This window comes from Uloborus diversus, chromosome 2 (genome assembly GCF_026930045.1).
Source record: "Uloborus diversus isolate 005 chromosome 2, Udiv.v.3.1, whole genome shotgun sequence".
NCBI classification, from domain to species: Eukaryota; Metazoa; Arthropoda; class Arachnida; order Araneae; family Uloboridae; genus Uloborus; species Uloborus diversus.
Window position 1 is genome coordinate 158,590,392 of NC_072732.1, and position 20,886 is coordinate 158,611,277.

General features: G+C 33.1%; 1 protein-coding gene across 1 annotated transcript; it reads left to right on the forward strand.

Moving 5' to 3' along the window:
• Window positions 1-1,109: 1,109 nt before the first annotated feature.
• Window positions 1,110-18,467, forward strand: LOC129217457 (tektin-B1-like). Its single transcript, XM_054851757.1, has 5 exons — window positions 1,110-1,321; window positions 6,969-7,211; window positions 7,903-8,319; window positions 15,579-15,835; window positions 17,897-18,467. Exons 1-5 carry the CDS (start codon window positions 1,145-1,147, stop codon window positions 18,210-18,212), a joined length of 1,410 nt encoding a protein of 469 aa, XP_054707732.1. The 5' UTR covers window positions 1,110-1,144; the 3' UTR covers window positions 18,213-18,467.
• Window positions 18,468-20,886: the final 2,419 nt, after the last annotated feature.

Genomic DNA, 20,886 nt, shown 5'->3' on the forward strand with positions numbered 1-20,886 from the left:
TAGATTTCTTTATTTTTTCAAATAAAATGATTTGAATTATAACTTTTTTAAATTATCACCTGCATTTTCCAAGTAATCACTAGAACAGTTTTCGTTTTCCGATTTTCTTTTATTGTGAACTTTTTATTTATAGGAATTATATCACTCATTTTCAAAGCATCAGAACAGAGGAAACTTATGTGATGGAATTTTTCTATCCATGTTTGGAAACTTAGTATGGGATAACTTTTAGTTTAATGTTAATTTTATAAACTGACAATAATTTCTTTGAAACTTAATATAAAATTTTTGTTAACTAAAACTAATTGCTCTATCAATTTCAATTATTTAATTAATTTTAGTTAACTATCATATTTTCATAATTAGTTTTAATTGGATTAATTTTTTTAACGTAAATATGAGCTACTAATTCTGCTTTAGCATGCCTCCTCTTCTGAAATTCGTGCAACCTTGGACCCCCCCCCCACCTAACAAAGTTCTAGCTACGTGCCTGCTCATACACACTCACACACATCCACACACGCGCCTTTACACACATACACACACGCCAACGTGCATACACACTGGTCTACGTACACACACAAGCCTACACATACACAACTATACACATGTAACCGCCCAAGAGGAAACCGTTTCTAGAAACAAGCGAGTGGGGTAGTAACCAATGAGTAGGGTCCTGTCGCAACTCGTGATTGCGAAAAACATAATTTGAATTCAAAATTTCAGAATTCAAATTGTTTTTTCTTTTAATCCATCTCTTGTTTTTCCCAAAAATTGCTTTGACGATTTACCACCAACTTCTCATTCTTTAAATAGCTTGAGTGGGACATAGAAATGTTTTCTGGAATGATTGAAAAAGCTTCAATTGATAGTTTTTAAAAATAGAGCTATTATTAACTTAATCGATCTGAAAAAATCGAATTTTTCAAAAATAACTTAAATAACATTAAAATTTCCCTTAAAATATAAAATTATTCGTCAACTATTTATTTTAAAGTTGCCAAGTGTCCACATTACCATAAAGCCACGTACTTTTCAAACATATATTTGGTTGTCTTTTTTCCCCCTATTTTACTTCAATACAAAATCATAATCTTCTAGAAAATTCGTTTTGTGATTGTGTGTGTACTTGTCAACCTTGAAGATGTACAACAGCTACCAAGAAAAACTGATGCCCCACTACACGCCAAATGACTGGCAATCCTACAATAAGAATCTCGAAACAATCTCAGAGAGAACCAACTTTACTGGCAACAATGTACGACAGGAAGCATCTCAACTTCGAAATGCTGTCTCCAATACAATGTCCTGGAAACTTAAGGTGAGTTTTCATTTGTAATTAAAAAAATTAGACACCTTAACTGAAGACAAATAAATTCAAAAATCAAGGGCCTATTTTGCAGAGCATTTTTTAAGGAATTTTCACTAGGCGACATAAGTTTAAAATAATTAAATGTCTAACTGTTGCTATATATATATTTTTATATTCGTCGTGAGATCAAAAACGTAGGGGACGTATGGAACTGGCGACCCTTTAATTATTTCAAGCGTATCTTAAATACCTACAAAAATAATAGGTTCAGCTTCTGGTTTATGAGTAAACCTTTAATAAATCTAAATATTGTCAAAAAGAACCCGATTGTAAGTAGTCGAGCTCGCTTATTAGATTACCAGGAAAAGAGAATATCTTGCTGTATAATATTAACTCTGAAATAAGGGGGTCCGGGGGTTTCTCCTCAAGAAAAATTTCAAATTTGTAGTCTTAAAAACGCATTTTAGACGATCTTTGGTAATGTTAGGGGAGAAGTGGCTTGGTGGCGCTCCCCCGTCTATGGAGAGATTTCAAGGCCCTTCCCAGGAATTTTTTCTCATTTGTAATCTTAGAAATGCATTCTAACTGTTTTTCGTAATATTAAGGGGTCTGAGAACCCCTCCCCCCTCTCGCTCATATTTCAAAATTGAAACCTTTTAAAAACGCAAATATTATTTCCAATTATGCAAAGAGGGAGGTTCGGGGGTTCTCCGGTGGAATTTTTTTGCAATTGTAGTGCTTAAAACGCATGTTAATTCCATATTTTCATGATGTTACGTGAAGGAAAGACTCGAAACCCCACACCAGGAAATTTTTCTAACTTGCTGCCATAAAAATGCATTCTAATTATCTTTGGTAATGGTAGGGGAGAAGAGGTTTGGAGAGCTCCTTCAGAAATTGTTTGAAATTGTAACTCTGAAAATGCTGTTTTAAACGATGTATGGGGATTTAAGAGGAGGAGAGATTGAAAGGCCTCTCATCCCAGAAGATTTTCCATCTCAGAAAAATTTTCTTATTTGTAAACTTAAAATCGTATTGTAGACTATCTTTGGAAAGCTTACGGATATAGATAATTAAAAAGAACACAAAACACATTGCATATTTTGAACAAAAGCAGTTTTGTTAGCTAAAGAAGTAATGCTGGAGTCAGATGCCCAGAGTGGCAGAATACATTTAACTCACTGGTTTCAAACTCAAAGGAACGTGTTATCGCGATTCGTTCACTAATTTTTCCTTGATGGAATCAATAATATATATTTTTTTAAATATGAAATTAAAATGAAAAAAAAATCATATTGCAGTTTCTTGGAAAAACCACGATTATTAACGGAAACGGCACATCTTAACAAAGTCTAACTATATATGTCGTGAGTTTTACCTAGTAAACAAGTTCTAAAATTCAATTCAAAGAAACAAAAGAAATGCATAATAACTATTAAAATTTGTAGCTTACTTAAAAGCAATGTTATCTTCTTAACAATGTTATTTTAAAATATTTTTTTTTCTTTTCATTTATAATTTTGACAGGCAGTGAAAATATGATACTTGGTAACATTCATGACGATGAATATTGTGCATTTTTATTTAAAAAATATTATTTTTTTATGCGATTCAAGGGACAGATTTATCCATAAAATGTATGATTTTTTGTAACAATAAACACAAATACTTCGTAGAAATACTGTCATGTTGTCCAGTAACACTCATGACATTGAAGGTGAAAAATTTACTTTTAAAGTAAAATATCTCTAGTTGTATGAAATACTAAGCTCAAATGAGGCAGTGAGAAGCAAAGGGATGCAAGTGGACATTTGCAAGTTTCGAGTAAAGCGCGTATAAAAATTACGTCCTAGGTAGGCTTTCATGGAATTTTTTTTCTAAATCATGCTGTACAGCAGCACCTACCAGGGCTACTAGTACCATCTCTTGCCCCAAGACAGAGAAGGGGTTCACCTACCATTTGCACTGGTTATCTCCAAATTTTTAATTTTGCCACTTGCATCCTTTTGATTCTTACTGCCTCGAATATGATTGTACCCTTTAAAAAAAACTATTACAAGAAATTTTTCGCGAAATAAATAAAACAGTTAATGATATTTATGTTTGAAAATTTTCAAATGTTGTTTAGGTAAAAGTTTGGAAAATGACCTTGGTGATTTATTTCTGCATAACCAAGAACAGACGCATCAAATATGGACATTTGAAACGAAACAGATGTGCTTGTTACAAATAAGAACATAGAACAATTAGTATTTTTTAAATATGTCGAGTCGTGATACAAACGAACGTTTGGCTAGCATTTACCACTTTCTAGAAGACAAATACATGCATGGTCGGATCCAGCTTTTAATTTCGGAGGGACCATATCCTCATATATATAATAGCAAATGATCGAGTAATCCGCGTGTTTTAACAATGAAACTCGCGCCACGGCATGATAATTTGATAATATGTTTTGGTAATGTTTAACATGCAGGGAAAGACTTTATTGTGACAAGGCTGAACTCGATCCGGCAACTTAACAATTTTACTGGTAAGACTGTGTCATTTCAGGGGATTAAAGAAAAGAAAAAAATGGTCAACAATGAACGCTACCTACTGGAGTTTTGGGTTAATCCAGGGCTCTCCAACTTACGGCTCACGAACAGATTTTGTCCGGCCCGCGGGAAGCTTGCAAACTTTTTTTTTTCGGAACAGAGACAGTCTCGTTGGAAATATAATTGAGATATTATTTTTAATTACAAATAATTGTTTAAAATCTTTTTATTGTTAATTTATATCGTTTTTTAATCATTTTGTACTGTTAACTACGATTGCAGCACTCATCTCTCTTTTTGCTCTTTCCGAGAACAAATCTGTTTTCTCCGTGCCCCATTCTCCCGTTAGTTTCCTGGCACTAGGCAGTTCCTGGCCTCAGTGAAAACATGCGTTTCATTTTACAGTTTTCTACCAGAAAAAAATTTAACTTAAAAATCCATGTTAAAGCTATCGGAACTACGAAGTTTGTCCCTGAATGGACTGAAATTTTATCAAACAAATGCAATATTCTCATTAATTTTTTTAATTTTTTTAAACGCTTTAAACGTGTTACGTTATTCTTTTCCTACTTTTTCATCGTCATTAATTGAATAAAATAAATTTCTAGTACATTGCAATAATTTTGTCTTGTATCACTCACTCATTAGCCTTTAAAAAGAAAAAAAAGAGAAACTTCACTTGATTTTGTGACACAGCAAACTTTTTATTTCAGTTTCCTGAACTATTTTAAATTTTACAAGACTCTCCATCGTTATATTATTAGCGGCTTATGGGCCCTTAAAATATAATGTAATTTAGCTAAAAGCAAATACGTATAAGGAAATATAGCAACATAGAAGCAAGCACAGAATTTTTCAAAACCCACCGCTGAGCGCTTAATTAAAATATATATATATATATTCGCGATGTATGGGTGGAGGAGGGGGGGGAATAGCGCTAAATAGATCATCTGAACTAAAATACTGTTGAACTGGCCCGCCTCACCTCCAAAAATTTGCAATGTGGCCTGCGAGTGAAAAAGGTTGGAGATCACTGGGTTAATCCACTGGGGCTAGGGTTACAATTTTAAGTATCAAAATATCACCAAACAGGCAATGACTTCGTTCAAATGTAGAAGCAATTTTCACCGGTCATACCTTGACGGGCGATTTTCAAGTTAGTAAATAATATTCAGGAACGTATAGAAGTAGATTCATATTGACAGAAGGAATATTTAAAAAAAAATAAACAAATAAATAAATAAAACATTTTAAAATAAATTCATGAAAACTTTGTTATGAAACATCGAATGTAGTTGTGTGGGGGGGAGCATTCAATTTACCGGGCCCCCTTCAAAAGAGTTTTCTGTATCCGCCCCTGCCCCATGCTACTGAGCGTTTATTCTAAAAAAAGTTATGTATGAATGTGGCAGGTTGAGGAGGGGGGGGGGAGTGCGAACTAAACCATATGAACTAAAGTATTGTTAGCCCGCCTCATCTCCAAAAACTTGCAATGTGGTCCATGAGTAAAAAAGGTTGAAAAACCCATCTCTAAACCATATACCGACATTCTTATTTATTCAGACATATATTAAAATGAAAAGCGTATGTATTTGAATTAAACAACAAATTAAAATCAAAGCCTAATCATTTATTTCTCTTACCTTTTTGATGAAGGAAAGAACAACGTTTCATGCTGAGTGGTGGCGAGAAAAAAAAACTGTCAACGAAAACGCCTTTCGATCGTAAACTCTTACTCTAAACTGTCCATTTTGTTTATAAGCCCTCAAGTTCCCGCTAAAAATCATCACACCCCGAGTGAATCACTGATTAGTCTGGAATTTACACCACTGAGTCTACCCGATGTACGGTACAATGATGACTGGATGGCGACATCGATTAGCACCCCTTAACCCGCAGGGGATGATGTGTTTTCGTAACCAGTCGGGAGGTTTTAAACGAGTAGGAAAAAAAGAAAAAAAAAACTGCTTTTGGTTGACGGCTGGAAAATGCCCGATGTAATTCTGTTGCTCCTGTTGCTCAAGAGGAAAGAAAAGAAAGGTTTGAAATTCGTTTACAAAAACGAGGAGTAGAACCATTGTTGAATTTTCCAATGTCGCCCAGTAGTTTGATTTTGCATCTTCTAGGCGACAGATTTTTTTCACTACGCGACATTGGTGTCGCGTAGTACCTATGTTAAAAAATGCTCTGCTATTTTGTCATATAAATTGATTTCCGTTGCCTCTAGAAGATGGTCCAGCTAAAATGAAAATGTTTTCCCTATTACACGTAGTTATCTTTTTCAGAAAGTATGAGTCTGCAATAATTTTATCGTAATTTCTATTCGGAAATTTTTCTTCTTTTCTTTAAAACAAAAAAAAAAGATATAACAATTATCGAATAAGAAAGATCGATAGCTAAAATGCTGCCAATAATCATACGAAAAAATATTTGCTAAGTATGTTTGGTAATAGCGCGCATATATAAGATATAGAGATATGAAAAAAGAATATGAGAATATGATTTGGTTCATGGAAAGAACTCATTTGAAAATAAAGTAATAAATGAAATAAATAAAGTAAAACGAAATTCTTAGCTTTTATTTAGTTTTTTCATTGATATACGCTTTTATTTTAACTATATTTGTGTGTGCACTAGATATACTTAGAATATTATATACTTAGAAAATAGTATATGCCTGATTACTAAACTAACGTCGTAAGCGACTAAATACATTGAGAGAGCGCTGCATGAGATGTGGTGGGATTCGGTAGTAGAAGTATCGATAGGTAGCAGTAGACGTGCCGCTTACAATAGTAGCAAAAGCATAGCACAGTGAGCACCATCATGTGTTGTTGAGGAGAATATTTAGAATGGTGGTTTTTTGTACTCAGCAAGAATATCGCATGTGGATCTAACTTTGTCAACTTTTAGGAATATTACAGACTCCGACTCGTGAAATTTCAAACTTTTGTTTGTGCAATACCTGTGGCTCTAACATTTGATACCCAAACATGATTGTTTTCTATCTGGAACAGGATCATGTCGATCAGATCGGAACCGAACGTGAAATCCTTGCTGAGTAGAAATTGAAATTAAAACTTAGCTATTTTATCAGCACTAAAGGGTTCTTTTTCCAGGACACCAACCAAAAGCTTGGAGACCGCATCAATGATGTGGATCAGTGGTTTCGTAACCTGGATCGAACTCTTCGAGAAGTGCAGGAGGCAGTGGACAGATTGTCTGAGGCAAAACTAGAAACGGAGAGAACGATTGCTGCCAACTTGCCCTATTTCGAAGCTGCCAAAGAATGCCTCAATTTGAGAGACCGTAGAAAAGAAATAGACCTCGTCGAAGACGAGCCCTACCATGAAATTAAGAAAGTAAGATTCACAAACTATTAAGCCATGATACTCTGAATAAGTCTTCATCTAGTTTGTCTTATCTCAAAGCTGCCAAAGGAGTGAAAGATTGCTGGAAGTGAAATTATTTTTATTAGCCTTTTGTATACTTGCTCTATCATTGTTTGGTTGGAGAAACAAGCTTTTCAGTCGTTGACAAAAAGAAAAAATTAAAAAATAAAAAGTTTTAATATGCCATGGTTTTAAAATGAACTAAAAAGTATAAAATAATTTATCTAAGCTTCAGTTAGATTTAAAGCCCCATCTACAGTTCAAAATTTGTTACAGATTGTCTGAAAAATTTGTGAGTGTGTGTTTTTAATAGCTATCAAAATACTTGTTAGCTTTAAAAGGAAAAATATGAGACGCAAACATACAAGCGGATGAATATTTTTGAAAAAAAAAAAAACATTTTCGATCACAAATGTTGTAAACAGTTTCATTAAAATAGTTTTTTTTAGCCTAATTTAAATCATTTTGGTCTAAACTGTTTTGTATGTGCTGTATAAAATATGCTGTATATATATGATGTGCTGTATAAAATATAGTTAAACTCAAACAAGAAAAATTTCAAAAAAATAAATAAGGAAATAAATAAACTTTATGCATTCTGAAATGTGCAAGAGTGCAAGCAAATGAGAACGATGTTCCAAGTAATCATTGCTTTTTACAGGAAGTTGATCTAATCCACAAAATAAATAACGCTTTGAGAGATTGTGCCGCCCATGACTGGGATCACCTCATTCAACTGAAAGAACAACGGGATAAATTAGAAGCTGACCTTAAAGATAAAGATTCAGCTCTGAAAAACGACAGGTTTCAACTGTCTCTTACTCCCACCTCTACCAATATCATTAGCTTCAAACCTTGGCCAGCTGATGCCTGTTCTGCTGGCGAATGCCCTGTGAGCCTGGACACGTGGTTGCAGAACAGTGTTGACAGAAGAAGATCCGCTGAGGATGCCATTGCGAGAGCCACCAGGGCCACGAATGATTCCTGGAATCTGATACGCAAGACCACCAATAACATTCGCCACCAGAGAGAAGCTACCCAATTCGCAATGAGAAAACGACGACATGAAACGCTGCAGGTCAGTTGTTTCATTTCATATCAGTGAAACCTGTGTAAGTTGACCGCTTTCGGTTTAAGTGGTCAACTTCTAGAGCAGTGGTTTTCAACCTGTGGTCGGCGAACAGGTAGTGAAAAATAATCTATATCGTTTTTATAGTGGTAATTAAATTTATTGCGGAGAACTTTTGGATTCATCTCATTTCACCAATACTATAACAGTTGTGAAAATATTATTTCTATATTGTGTGTGGTCCACTTAAGATTTGGAAGGTTACCAAGTGGTCCTCAGGAGTTAGAAGGTTGAAAACCACCGTTATAGAGGATTTATGAACTGTATGATTAGGACTAATTCTGCATCAGACAAAATTGGTAAACTTAGACAGGTGGTGAGCTTACAACTGTGGTAAACTTTAAAGGTTTTACCGTATTGCTTCATTCTTCATTCTTTTTTTAAAAGTTCCAATTGCCCTCTAGGAAATACAACTACAGCTGAAAATATACCGTCACGAAGGGGTTTTTTTTTCTTTTTTTTCTTGTTCTTTTTTTTTTTTACACTTCCACTTTTGAAATCCTGGGCATGGACCTGAATAACCATGAAAAGTAGCCATGAATAAGAAAGAGCGGATCAAATTCAATCTCGAATAATCCTAAAACCATTTTGAACAAGTAAGCAGTTCATAAAAAGTCTTGTGCTTTAGAGATCGGTCTTTGTGTACTTTGGGAGAGCTAAATAATTGACGCAGTAATAAAGAAGATGATAATTTATTGCGGAAATGAGTTGTTCAGTGGTACGATTACAACAAGTGTTTCCCATGCGTAACATATAGACAGCTTAGTATATAGGCTGGTCTTCAGGGTTGGCCGAATTGGACCCAATAGGTTTTTTTTTTTTTTTGAAAAACCCATTTAAAAAAACCCATTATTTAGCCCACTTTTGGGTTTTTTTAATTTTTTGAGAAGTTTTTAAAAAAATTAATTAATTTAAATACTTTCATAATTTAAACTTCTTTTTATTTGTTCTTCACCACAGACAATGAGCATAAAAAATGAATTATGAACTTTAACACTATTTCTTAACTCTTAACGGCATTAAAAAAAATACTTCAGATTTTAAATAAATGTATTTAACTTTTTTCTTTAACTGGTCAATAAATAACTCAAATTATCTTGACCAAGTCCTGTCACGTCTGATTTTCTCAATATTTGTAAATTGTACAGAAGAAACTAATCTAGTTAAAAGGCTTTCATGTGAATTATTTTCTGCTAACCAAGACGTCACAAATCTCGAATAAACACAAGGTATATTTTTTTAGAAATAAACAGATTTTTCAAACGGTCGACAGAAAACAGAACAGGTACAGTATTTTCATTATCTTACGAAAAAGTTTAATATTTCTTACTTTGTGCACAGAAATAGAAAAACCGGCAACATAAAATTCAATGAAATGTCTTGATTAAGCTGGAATTCAGTAAAAAGGGATTCAAACTAGTTGAGGTTCTACAGTAGTTTTTCATAACAAAATGAAAAACAATAAAGTAAAATGCAAAAGAAAATGTAGTAATTAAAAACGAACAATAGATTTTATCACTCGAGAAGTAACTTTGCTTTAACTGTTGGTAATAATGAAAATTAAAAAATCCGAAACTTCACCATTCTTGGGTTTTTTCGTCTTTTATACTTTTCTTCAGAAAACGCTTAATTTTAACTAGTTTTCCAGCTTTTTTTACCCGAAGATAATTTTTGCACTTTGACCATGTACTTACGCTACAATATGCTACAAGTACCGCACATTTTCCCTAAAAAAAGACAAAAAAAACCCACATTTCTTTTAAAAAACCCAATTTTAGTTGGGTTATTTTGGGTTTCATTTAAAAAACACCAAAAAACCCTGGGTCCATGGGTTTTTTTGCCAACCCTGCTGATTTTCAATCCTTTACTCAGTCAGAATCATTTCGAGTGGAAAAGAAAGAGAGAGAAAACAAGAAATGAAAAAAAACCATCTACAATTATATTAAAGTTTTTTTTACATTTCGTGGAATTTTCATCGTCTGCAAAGAAAGGAAGAACGTTCCTTTGCTCTCATGTTCACAATGTCACAATGTTCCGACATTTTCCCTGTATTTTTTTTTCTTTTTTTTACTTCATGAGGAACTAAACGAAATATTTTCAGTGCCCGTAAGATGACACTGTAGTATAACCGGGGGAAATCATTTGTTTACATTAGTTAACGTATTATTTCTGCTGTAAAAAGTGATGTTTTTTCAATCTTTAACGTAAAATTTCATTGATATGGTTAACCGATGAGTATAGTGTAGTACATGTTAAATTGATGCCGGAACGGCGTACTTGGTCTGTATTTCAAGGAAAATAAATTCCCTTTTCAGGTAAAGCTGGTCCCAACTCAGTATTCAACTATTTCTCATTGGCATTCACTTCTGGTAAAATGCATCCCTGAAGCACAGGGAACAAAACATTTTGAGCCTTGGTGTCACTTTTAGTAAGTCGGCCCCAGAGATTACGTATACATTTTTTGAGACATTTAATGTGATTTGATATCGAGAAGGGTTCGAACATTACTCTTCCTCTAAATTAAAAAAAAATGTCTGAGAAGGAAACCTTGTTGTGTATAAATTATATAATATTTTACTGCATATTTAAAGGAGGTATTTAATGGCGCAATCGTCAAGATTTCGACAATAATTGTTTTATTTTCACAATATCGGTAAGACTGTAATACATATTAGCTCTTTTGATATTATTTAGTTACAGGTACGTCGCTCAGCTTGGTGAATTTTCTCTTTACCTTTACTTGGCGAAAACTGAAAAATTGCACTTAACATCATCGTCGGCGAAAATTAAAAAATAAGGCTTACATTGTCGTATGTTTGCTTCTTTTTCTAATTTTACAAAATTTACACACTTTCAATTTTTACTTATGACAAGGTTAATTTATTCTGCTGATTATGTCACATAATAATTTTGAATTGAAATTGATTTAGCGAAATATTTTAACGAGATTTCTCATATTATTTTAACATCTCGTTTTTATTTGGCGAATTATTTTACTTTGTTTTGATTAAAAATCCGCGAAAAAAACAAAATAACATACTACTTCGAAAAATAAATAAATTCGATGATCGAAAGCATTTAAAGTTTTATTAGATATAATTTTATTAACTTTTATTTATATAAAGTTTCAATAATCCTCTCACCAGGAAACATCACGATCAAGGAAATTCAAAAAAATTCCAAATTGGTGGCATTCGAAAGAGCATTGGAAAACATGTTTATGGCACTGAAACTACGTGCCCTCGTGACCACGTTATCGAAATATGATGTCTTAAAAATTGCCGAAATTTTTAGTAAAGTCGCCAAATTTAGCGAGTTTTGTTCCGAAATGGAAGGTAAGGCGCGAATTCAACATCTGCATCTGACAAGACATTTCACTTCCATATTTGGTGACCACCAAAGCGCGTGAGAAATATCGCATTAATTCTTTACTCGGGGTGACTACCATGGCGCGGGGTGTCGTGGCACAGACTGCGGCATTGAAATTTTTAGGGGCTTGTGTTCCGGGATATTGACGTGCAACTGTATAGGGGAAAACGCCACAGCCCGAAATATTTGTTTTATTTTATTGTAAAAACAATGGAATTTTTTGTTATTCTTAAGGCTTAAAAAACTGATGTTTAAAACTTTTATGCGGGTGAAATATTTCCACTGAAAGAGTTTATTCGATGATGAAACTGTTTTGAAAAAAATATGATAACCGTAGAGAAACGGTAAACACACTTTAAAGTCTTTTTTTTTTTTTTTTTTGAAAAGTCGTAAATCTGAAGTCTTCAACAGTATCTAAATACGAAGAAAACGACATTTTTAAAGATTTCAAACCATGTTCTCAAATTAAAAAAAAAACGATTTCTGTCAGTTATTTCCAGTGTGTTTTTCGTTATGTGTATCGTTTTCAAGTTATGTGTAAACCCTCTAACAAGTCAAATAAAAAAAAAAAACTGTATTAATTTTTATTTTGCTCGTATTTGAATTCCCTTTTAACGTGAAACATAATTGGTAAAAGTGACTTCAGTATTTTTAAAAATGACTAAATAACATGCAATATGATGTGCATTTACGTTATAGCGACTTTCAGTCGCAGTGAGACTTTTTCGAACTACAGGGGTTGTTGTAATGAACGTCGACTATAAAATTTTTGATAAGAATCTGTTATGAAGTAATTTCCGACATCGTTAGTTTTGCTGTGCAAATTTTTGGCATTTACTATCCGTTGTTTTCTTTTTTTTAATTATTATTTTTTCCGATTTTAAATTAAACATTTTCGCTAGCAGTGGTCAGACAATAAAACTTCATGAATGATAATAACTTTTGAAAAAATAAATAAGAGCTGGGATACTACAATCCATGATCATGTTCTTTCAACATCAAAAACTGTCCATTTTATTTTCAATATAAGCTTTAATAAGCATGTTTTTTTTAGTTATTCATATTAATTCTCGTACATAATTATTAATTACTTACAACACATTTCATTACAAGAGTACAAACTTAAATTAGTTAAGTAAAACACACTTGAAATGCACTTAAATTCTGAAATGCATTATTATCACGATTACAAAGTTAAATCTACGTTCAATTTCGTTATAAAGTTGTATCTCCTCTGGATAAAGCTCTCTAGTTTCCATTTCACAGGCTTCATAGTTACTTTTTAATTTTACCCACACAAGTAAAGGGTTAATTCGAAACATCGTTTACGCGCTTTGCAGATGACCAGAAATGGAAATGAGAGTCTTGCTAGACGCAGGCGATGAAATCACGTGGTATTTTCCATTTCTTGCCAAGTCTTTAAATTTGGCGAATTTTCGTAAGATTTCGACAGACTTTGACCCCCCATATCTCAAAAACAAAAGGACGAGGGCACACAATATTTGGGTCAAATTTTTTTCTAAAGATACTCTTTCGAATGCGACCATTTTTAACTTTTTTCATGATTACTGAACTCGTGATGTTTCCTGGTCAGTAAATGAAACTACCCACGAAACGACACTAAAAATTTTAGTAAAATATAAAAAAAAATATGCTGAACAAACTATATTTGACAATTATAAAAGCTTCATTTTATTGAAACCAAAAACCCGAATACGGGGACAACAAATAAAATGAAAAATAATCGCCAAGAGTTGAAATGCATCGTGACGCACATATATAAAATTCTTTGGCGTCACAAAATTTGACAGCATTATATTTCTTGCCATTTAATATTCACATTAAAATCATGGGGGAATTATCGAGTCGCGGAACATGTGAAATTGGCGAAAACTTTTTCCATTACTAAAATTGCTGTCGCCAATGTTTGTTCTTTTGATACTTTGATGGAACTTTTATTGTTTTTTAATTAATTAATACATTTATCTGGCGAATTATTTTACACTTTAATGAATCCTTGGCTGAATACAGTAACATTCCTAATACTGTTTAGTTTTGATTTGGCGGATTACGAAATAGCTTAATTTAATTTTCCAATTTTTTTTTTTCATTTTAATGTAATTTTTTATGTTACTTAATGGCTTTTTTTTTTTCAAATTTAATCTTTAACAAATAATTTAAAAATTTGTGGAACATTTCATGTTTTTTTGTGCAATAATGTATTTTTGTGGCGAAGTTTCTCCCCTTTAAATTTCCTCACAATGCGTAAATATTGGAATACCGTTTACCTTTTTAACAGGCTTGTTTTTATTTTTTTAAGTGTTATTATTATTTTTATTTATTTATTTTTTCAACAAGCAAAAGTTTTGTTCAAAAAAAAAAGAAAAAAAAGTAGGAATTTTTAATTTTTTTTAAAGGCTGGAATGTATAGGTTTATAAAAATCTTTAAATGAAAAGCTGCCATGTTTTCCTTTTTTGAAATTTTTATTGGCATGTTTTTCCGGGTGAATTCATTATTGTTTCAATGTACTTTTAAATGATTTAAATTTTTGTTTTTTAACATACAACGTACTCCTACTCCTTTATGATATAAATTGTAATTTATAATGATCGATACTAACGATCAGTTTTATGGCAAATTTTTTATTTGATATCTTTTCTACTTACTTTTCTTTAGAAAAATTGTATCTCCATGCATTTTGTTTTTGCATTTTAATAGTTCTTATTGTAAAAGAACTAAAGATATCAAATTGAGCTATTCACCATTTTCAGAATATGTTTTTAAAAAATAACTAATTTTGAATTAAACTTTAAAGTATAAGAAAAAAAAATACTAAAAGCTATCTGAATGTTTCCATAAATATATTTATCAACTAACAAAAATATCCGGCGTTGCCTGGGTTAGTAATAATTATCAGAAACAATCGTTACTTTCATTTGTTTTCTGTTTTAACTGATAAATATATTTATCAGTTGTGCTTGATGAAGCATATGTAATTAATTTTTGCATAATAAAACCAAAAAAATACTTTTTCTTGATAAAAATTACTAAGCATAGTTCATACGTTTAATAGACAGCATGGTTTCGTCCAGAAGATGTAATGTTTAATTATATAATATTACGCATTATTTCATTCAGAGCCAAATTTCCAATGTTTGTTTTTTATTAATTGGAAGCAGAAATTACCTCCCCCCCCCCCAAAAAAAAAGAAAAAATAACAGTATTTTCAAAACATTTATTCACATACGTTTTCGAACAGAAAACTTCTTTTTAAGCTCGTTTGAAATTGTTATTCAATGTATAAATTGCAATAAATGCTCACTCCTATTTATATTTATTGAAGGTTTGCAGTTACATTACTCAAATAATTTTGAAAATGCTTATTGCGAAAAGTTGGAATAATTAATCACAAAATTTTTTCATACACGGAATTTAAATAGATTTGTCTTCCTCATCTTATATTCATCTGATTTTGTTTCCAAACTTAATTTTTCTTGAAAACAAAGTTTCATATTTTTTCACTTTTTGCCTAAAATATATTTTCAAGCACTTTTCCTCGGGAAGAAAAAAACCGCTTTTAAATTAACTCAAATACTTTTGAACTCAATTTTGAATAACTATTCTCTTTAAGAATAATCTTATCTGTTGTTTATATAGTTAAAAGTTGCCACAAAATCCACCAGATGTCACTGAAGTCTGACCAGGTTTTTTGTTTGTTTGATTGGTTTCATACTACAACTTTTATTGAAATGACTGAGCCTGATAAGACGCGTATCAAGTGAAGCCTTGGGTAAAACAAACTTTTGCACAAATTGTTGAAAGTTTTTCTTTTTTTCAGGCGCGTGATATTCTGGCTGCCCAAAGGAAGGACTTAAAAGACGAAATCGACAGACTGGACAGAGAAATGCTGACCGTAGAGCAGACGATAGACACTTCGAGGGGCAATCTCAAGTTGACTCAAACCCGATTAGAAAATCGGAAATTTAGACCAAGATTTGAACTTTGTCGAGACGATCCAACTGTGGGATTGGAGGAAGAAATGAGGAACGTGATGGAATCAAGAGAGCATCTAGCTCAGAAATTGCGGGATGTCAAGTGAGTAATGGAATTTCTGACACTTCCTTTAAGATTCAATTGCTTTTGAATCTTAAACTGTTGATGTGAAAATAAAATTGGATCAGGAAATGTAAAAGGAGGGGGAAGGGAAAACAAAATCCAATAACTAAGTTTATGCCCCATATTGTAATTTAATTCATATTCGGAACACTTTTGACTTAAAAAATCACATGCTTCAAAGTTTCTAATATATATGAGTGTGTATACAATTTACAATACATACATATAAACAGAGATATAGCTAGGATTTTTTTCAAGGCGTGAAAATACTCCTTGTCATTTTTTAGAGAAGTGAAATTTATTTTGAAGGAGTAAAAAAAAGAAAAAAAAAACTGACAACTATAATAGCGATTGCCATCTGCTAGTTAATCCGCAGCTAGTTTTTTTTTACTGATCACTATTATAGTTGTCAGTTTTTTCCTACATTTCACTCCTCTAAAAATTGGCAAGGAGTATTTTCACGCCTCGAAACAAAATCCTAGCTATATTTCTGTTATTTCCAGCAACACTCAGCTATTACATAGGTTTCGATCAGTTATCAGTGAAAACCAATTAAATCTTTGCCAAAAGTTAACTAAATTTAGTACGCTTTAATGTTTTTTTTTTTTGTTAGTTTGTTTCACGTGCTAAAGATTCGCTTATTTTGACATCGTCAAGCTGGAACAATTATAACAGAGCTGACGGCAAAAATTTCATACAGAAGATTACAGTCAACTCGCGATAACTCGAAGCTTTATAACTCAAATAATCCTTTATTTCGAAGTTTTCTTTGCGTCCCAAACTCTTTAGCTGGCTGTGGCTTCCCATAACTCGGATTATCAATAACTCAAAAGTTTTTTGCCTGTCCCTTGGAACTTCGAGTTATTGGGAGTCGACGGTATAACGTTGTACGAAGGGTTCAAAATATTTTAGCAACTCAGAGGGCTTCGTAAACATAGTACAGATCCACCACGGAGAATAAAGATAAAAGACCAAGAAGGGTAGTCCAACCTGTATATGCCTGTATATGAAAATACACTCCAGTGAATGAACAGTTCATAATTTGTTTTAAAAAATGAGGTTTCAAAAGTTTTTTCTTAGATGAATAGGCAAAAGTTATTTCCTTCGTTACAATTCCAAAATGAAAATGACTAGAAAATGTCCCCCTTATGTTCATTGGTAGGATTGCTGTACTCTGTTCTTTTCAACTGCCCAAACAAGTTCAAACAGAATCATCATTGTTATCATAGGTTTTTTAAATCATGCGCATCTTGGCATTTCTTCGGCCAACCACCATCACACTTCCTAGTTTCTCAAATCAATAACTGCAGTGTAGGAATTAAAACTGGGAACCTTCGGTTTTCAAGAAAAATGTATCCAATTATCGCTGTGCGACTACACAGTAAAAAAATTTCGAAACGTTAATGGAAAATAATGGGCAGCTAATGTGCCTAATTTCTGCCAATAACATATCTGGCAAAAATGTGTAAAGTTTCCCTGCTAAAAATTAATAACCTTTCCTGATATTAACTTGGAATCTTTCTGAAAAATTCAGAAACCTTCCCAATCAAAGCCAATCATGTTTCTGGACTAACTCAGCTAACACAAGTGAAAAGTTATGCATGTGTATCGTAATCGCTTAGTACCTTCCTGATGACTTACCAGGAAAGCTCTTAAAGCAAATATGGTCGAAGCTGAAACACAATTGAAACCAATTATTCAATATCCGGAGACTGCATTACGCCCTTATTAGGGCTCAATTAATCCGGAGGGCCATAACTAAGTGAAAGGCGAAACACCTGATATATTTTTTAACTATTAGCTAAAAATGTTTTTCTCCACAGTATAGAATCGGCATTCGAAACATTTTGTTACGATTCAGGAAATTTTTTCGCAAAAAAAAAAACTTGTTTTTCACAGGAAACTTGCGTAACTCTTTCAAACTCCGAAAGTCACCTGGAAGCAATCAGTGATGTATCGCTTTTTTTTTTACAGTGTAGTATGGTGAGAATTTTAAATCTTGTTGCAAACTTTGATCTAACCAATCATTTCCTTCAACAGGAACATGCTCAACAGGGCCCAAGAACATTTACATGAAGTTGAGGACGATCTGCAGCGTAAAGAGCGGTCGTTGGCGATAGAGACAACATGCATCGAAGTTCATGAGCGTCCGTCTAAATCACCCTATCAAATGGACATCGCCTGGTTGGCACCGATGAACACAACCACTTCCAGATACATGGATGATTCCATCAAACGAGGCACCAATCAAAGACTCGTCGATCGCCATTTTGATGAATGCAAAGCTCAGGGAGAACATATATATCCCGGTGCCGCAGCCAATCCGAATAATATAGAATACAGATTGATTGATTAATGCATAATGACACTTAATAAATTAATTAGTTAAGAAGTCATTAAATAAGTTAAATTTTACTTTTTTACATTTCTTTTGTCACAGAAGGAGGATGTTAGATCGCTTGAAAAGAGGAAATGAACAATATTTTTTCACACAGCAAGGAAATGAATAATAATAAAAATGAATGTGATATTTTGGAAATTAATCATTTCACTAAGGTTTTATTTTACTGTAAAACAAATTTATGCTAGAAATTGACTTTATTTTGAAATTATGAAAATAAATCCTTTCAAAATTCTTAGTCGAACTCATTTTCTTTGTTTTTGTCTTCTTATGCTAAGATTGTTCTCCTTTTGTATTCGATTGAAGTCTACTAAAAATGGACTAGATTAATTATTATTAAAAAACAATTCAAAGATGTGGACTGGAGAGTAGTGATCATTTAAAGAATACTATACTACGTTACGCACATTCCTAATTTAAAAGGGAACCGCGAAACGCTTACAAGAAAAAATATATTCTAAAATATAGCGTTATAGGTATTGACCACTAAAGCTACTCCATATCTGTATGCATGAATTAAAAATAAATAAAATATTTTGATATAAATAAAAAATACTTCATGTGTGACCCGGCTTTGCGCGGTCTACCTCGAAAATAAAAGTTATGTCAAGTGACACGTGTGACGTGTTCAACAATCAGGATTGAACGAAAAAAAAATCAGTAAAATTTTGCGGTAGATTGCAGAAAAAAAATCCAAAAAGGAAAAATTTTAAATCCTCCGATTGCAGAAAAAACCTCAAAAGAAAACCAGAATTTTATTCGTTCATATTTAGCAAAAAAAAAATGGCAACAGATCTTTCATTTCATGATTTTCTTCAAGCATGGTCCAACTCAATGCGCTGGCGCTTACTACTTAAGTATTGAGTGGGGCCATGCTTCAAGCTATAAATTTTAATAAAAGGATTCTTAAAGAAAGTTGAGATGAAGCGCTGAATAATAATTTAAATGGAGGAAAGCCTTCGAAAAATAGGGATTTTATGTCGAAATCTGCGTGTCATAATTACTTGTTTTTAATTGATATCTCCGCTAATTATTATCGGAGGATTATGTTTAAAAGCGAAACATAAAGACTGAAAGATTACGAATCCATCGATACCTGGTTCGATGGTCGTTCGGGAGAAGTAACTTGGACATACATACATACATAGTTGCATACATAGTTACATACACAGGAGCGGACTGGCCAGATCGGCTAGTCGGGGATCCCCGACTGGGCCAACCGCCGAGTGGGCCACTTCCAGCAATTTTTTTTTATTGAATTTAATACAACTAAATTCACACCTAGCATTCTTTAAAGTGTTATAATATAAAAAAAGCATGTAGTTTGTTTACTCATGTGAAAATAGCGTTTGGAAACAGATTTTTTTTTTCCATCCTAAGCAGGGATCAAAGTAAATAGCAGAAGTTCAGAAGAAGCTTTCCTCGCTTATCAACTTTATCTCTAGTTTTTAGAGCTTTGGGGACCATGACTCCCACATTGAGAAAACGAAAGGAAGCCAGAGAAAATGGGGTCCGACACGGCATAAAAAAAAAGGCCCGGAACGAAAAAAGAGCGTTAAAAACTTATATTAGTTCATCTATTAACAAAAATTAAAGGGGCCTGCACCATTAAACAAAGCGGCCCGGTACTTCCAAAAAGTGGTCCATGCTTTGGGGTGTTGATACAATGAGCAGGGGCATGCACAAGGGGAGGGGGGAAGGACGCCTGTTGGTCCGGTTCCGAACCTGAAGGGGGCTTGAGATTTTTTAAATGAGGGGTGAAATAAAGTGTAGGGACGTAAGGGTAAACAACATGGAGGGGGGGCGGTAAAAGTCATTTGTGACGGGCCCCAAAATTGTCTGTGCACGCAGCTGGTATTTACTGATTGTGAAAGATTCATTTAAATGCTGTCAGTTGGCAAGATATTTCATTGTTCTATTATAAATTTTCGCTATACGAGTATTATCATCTCGAAATCGCGTACGGAGAGCAAGTCTGGACTACGATCAGGGGCGTGCACAGAAATTTTGGGGCCCCTCACAAATGACTTTCCCAGCCCGCTCCATATTGTTCACCCTTGTATTTCACGCCTATAATTTAAAAAATATTGGTCCCCCTTTAGGCTCGGGGCCAAGCCAACAGGTGTCCCCCCCCCCCCACTGTGCACACCCCTAAGGGGCAGACCACAAACAGATTTTTTAAGGAGGTTACAGAAATTGAACCCCCCCCCCCTCCATTACAATTTCCCATAGTGAAGTTGTCATGACTTTATTTTCAAATGTGTTTGATTTTTTTTTTTTTTTTTACTTTTTTTCTTCAGGAACTTAAAGTACTTTTAAGTACATAAATATTATGCACTTTTCGGTTTTGAATGTAGAAGTAAATTGTCTTTAACATATCAAGCCAATTAAAACACTAAACGCTACATAATTTCTCCGAGATGCTGTAAAATGAGTGATTTTAATTAGGAACATTTTCATAATGATTATGACACATGGACAAGGTAATTAAACAAACCGATACATCATTCGAATTTTTTAAATGAATTGACATTTTTAACCATAAAATATTATGTAAATAAGAAAAAGATAACTTTATAAATAGATTTTATTGAAGAATTCAGAAGCTACTTCTTTGAGAATTTCAAAG

Bases quoted from the DNA above. Each gene is read 5' to 3' on its own strand.
- LOC129217457 (XM_054851757.1), top strand. From the start codon at position 1,145: ATGTACAACAGCTACCAAGAAAAACTGATGCCCCACTACACGCCAAAT. The intron at 7,212-7,902 runs GTAAGATTCACA...TGCTTTTTACAG, and splicing joins CCTACCATGAAATTAAGAAA to GAAGTTGATCTAATCCACAA. The intron at 8,320-15,578 runs GTCAGTTGTTTC...TCTTTTTTTCAG, and splicing joins GACGACATGAAACGCTGCAG to GCGCGTGATATTCTGGCTGC.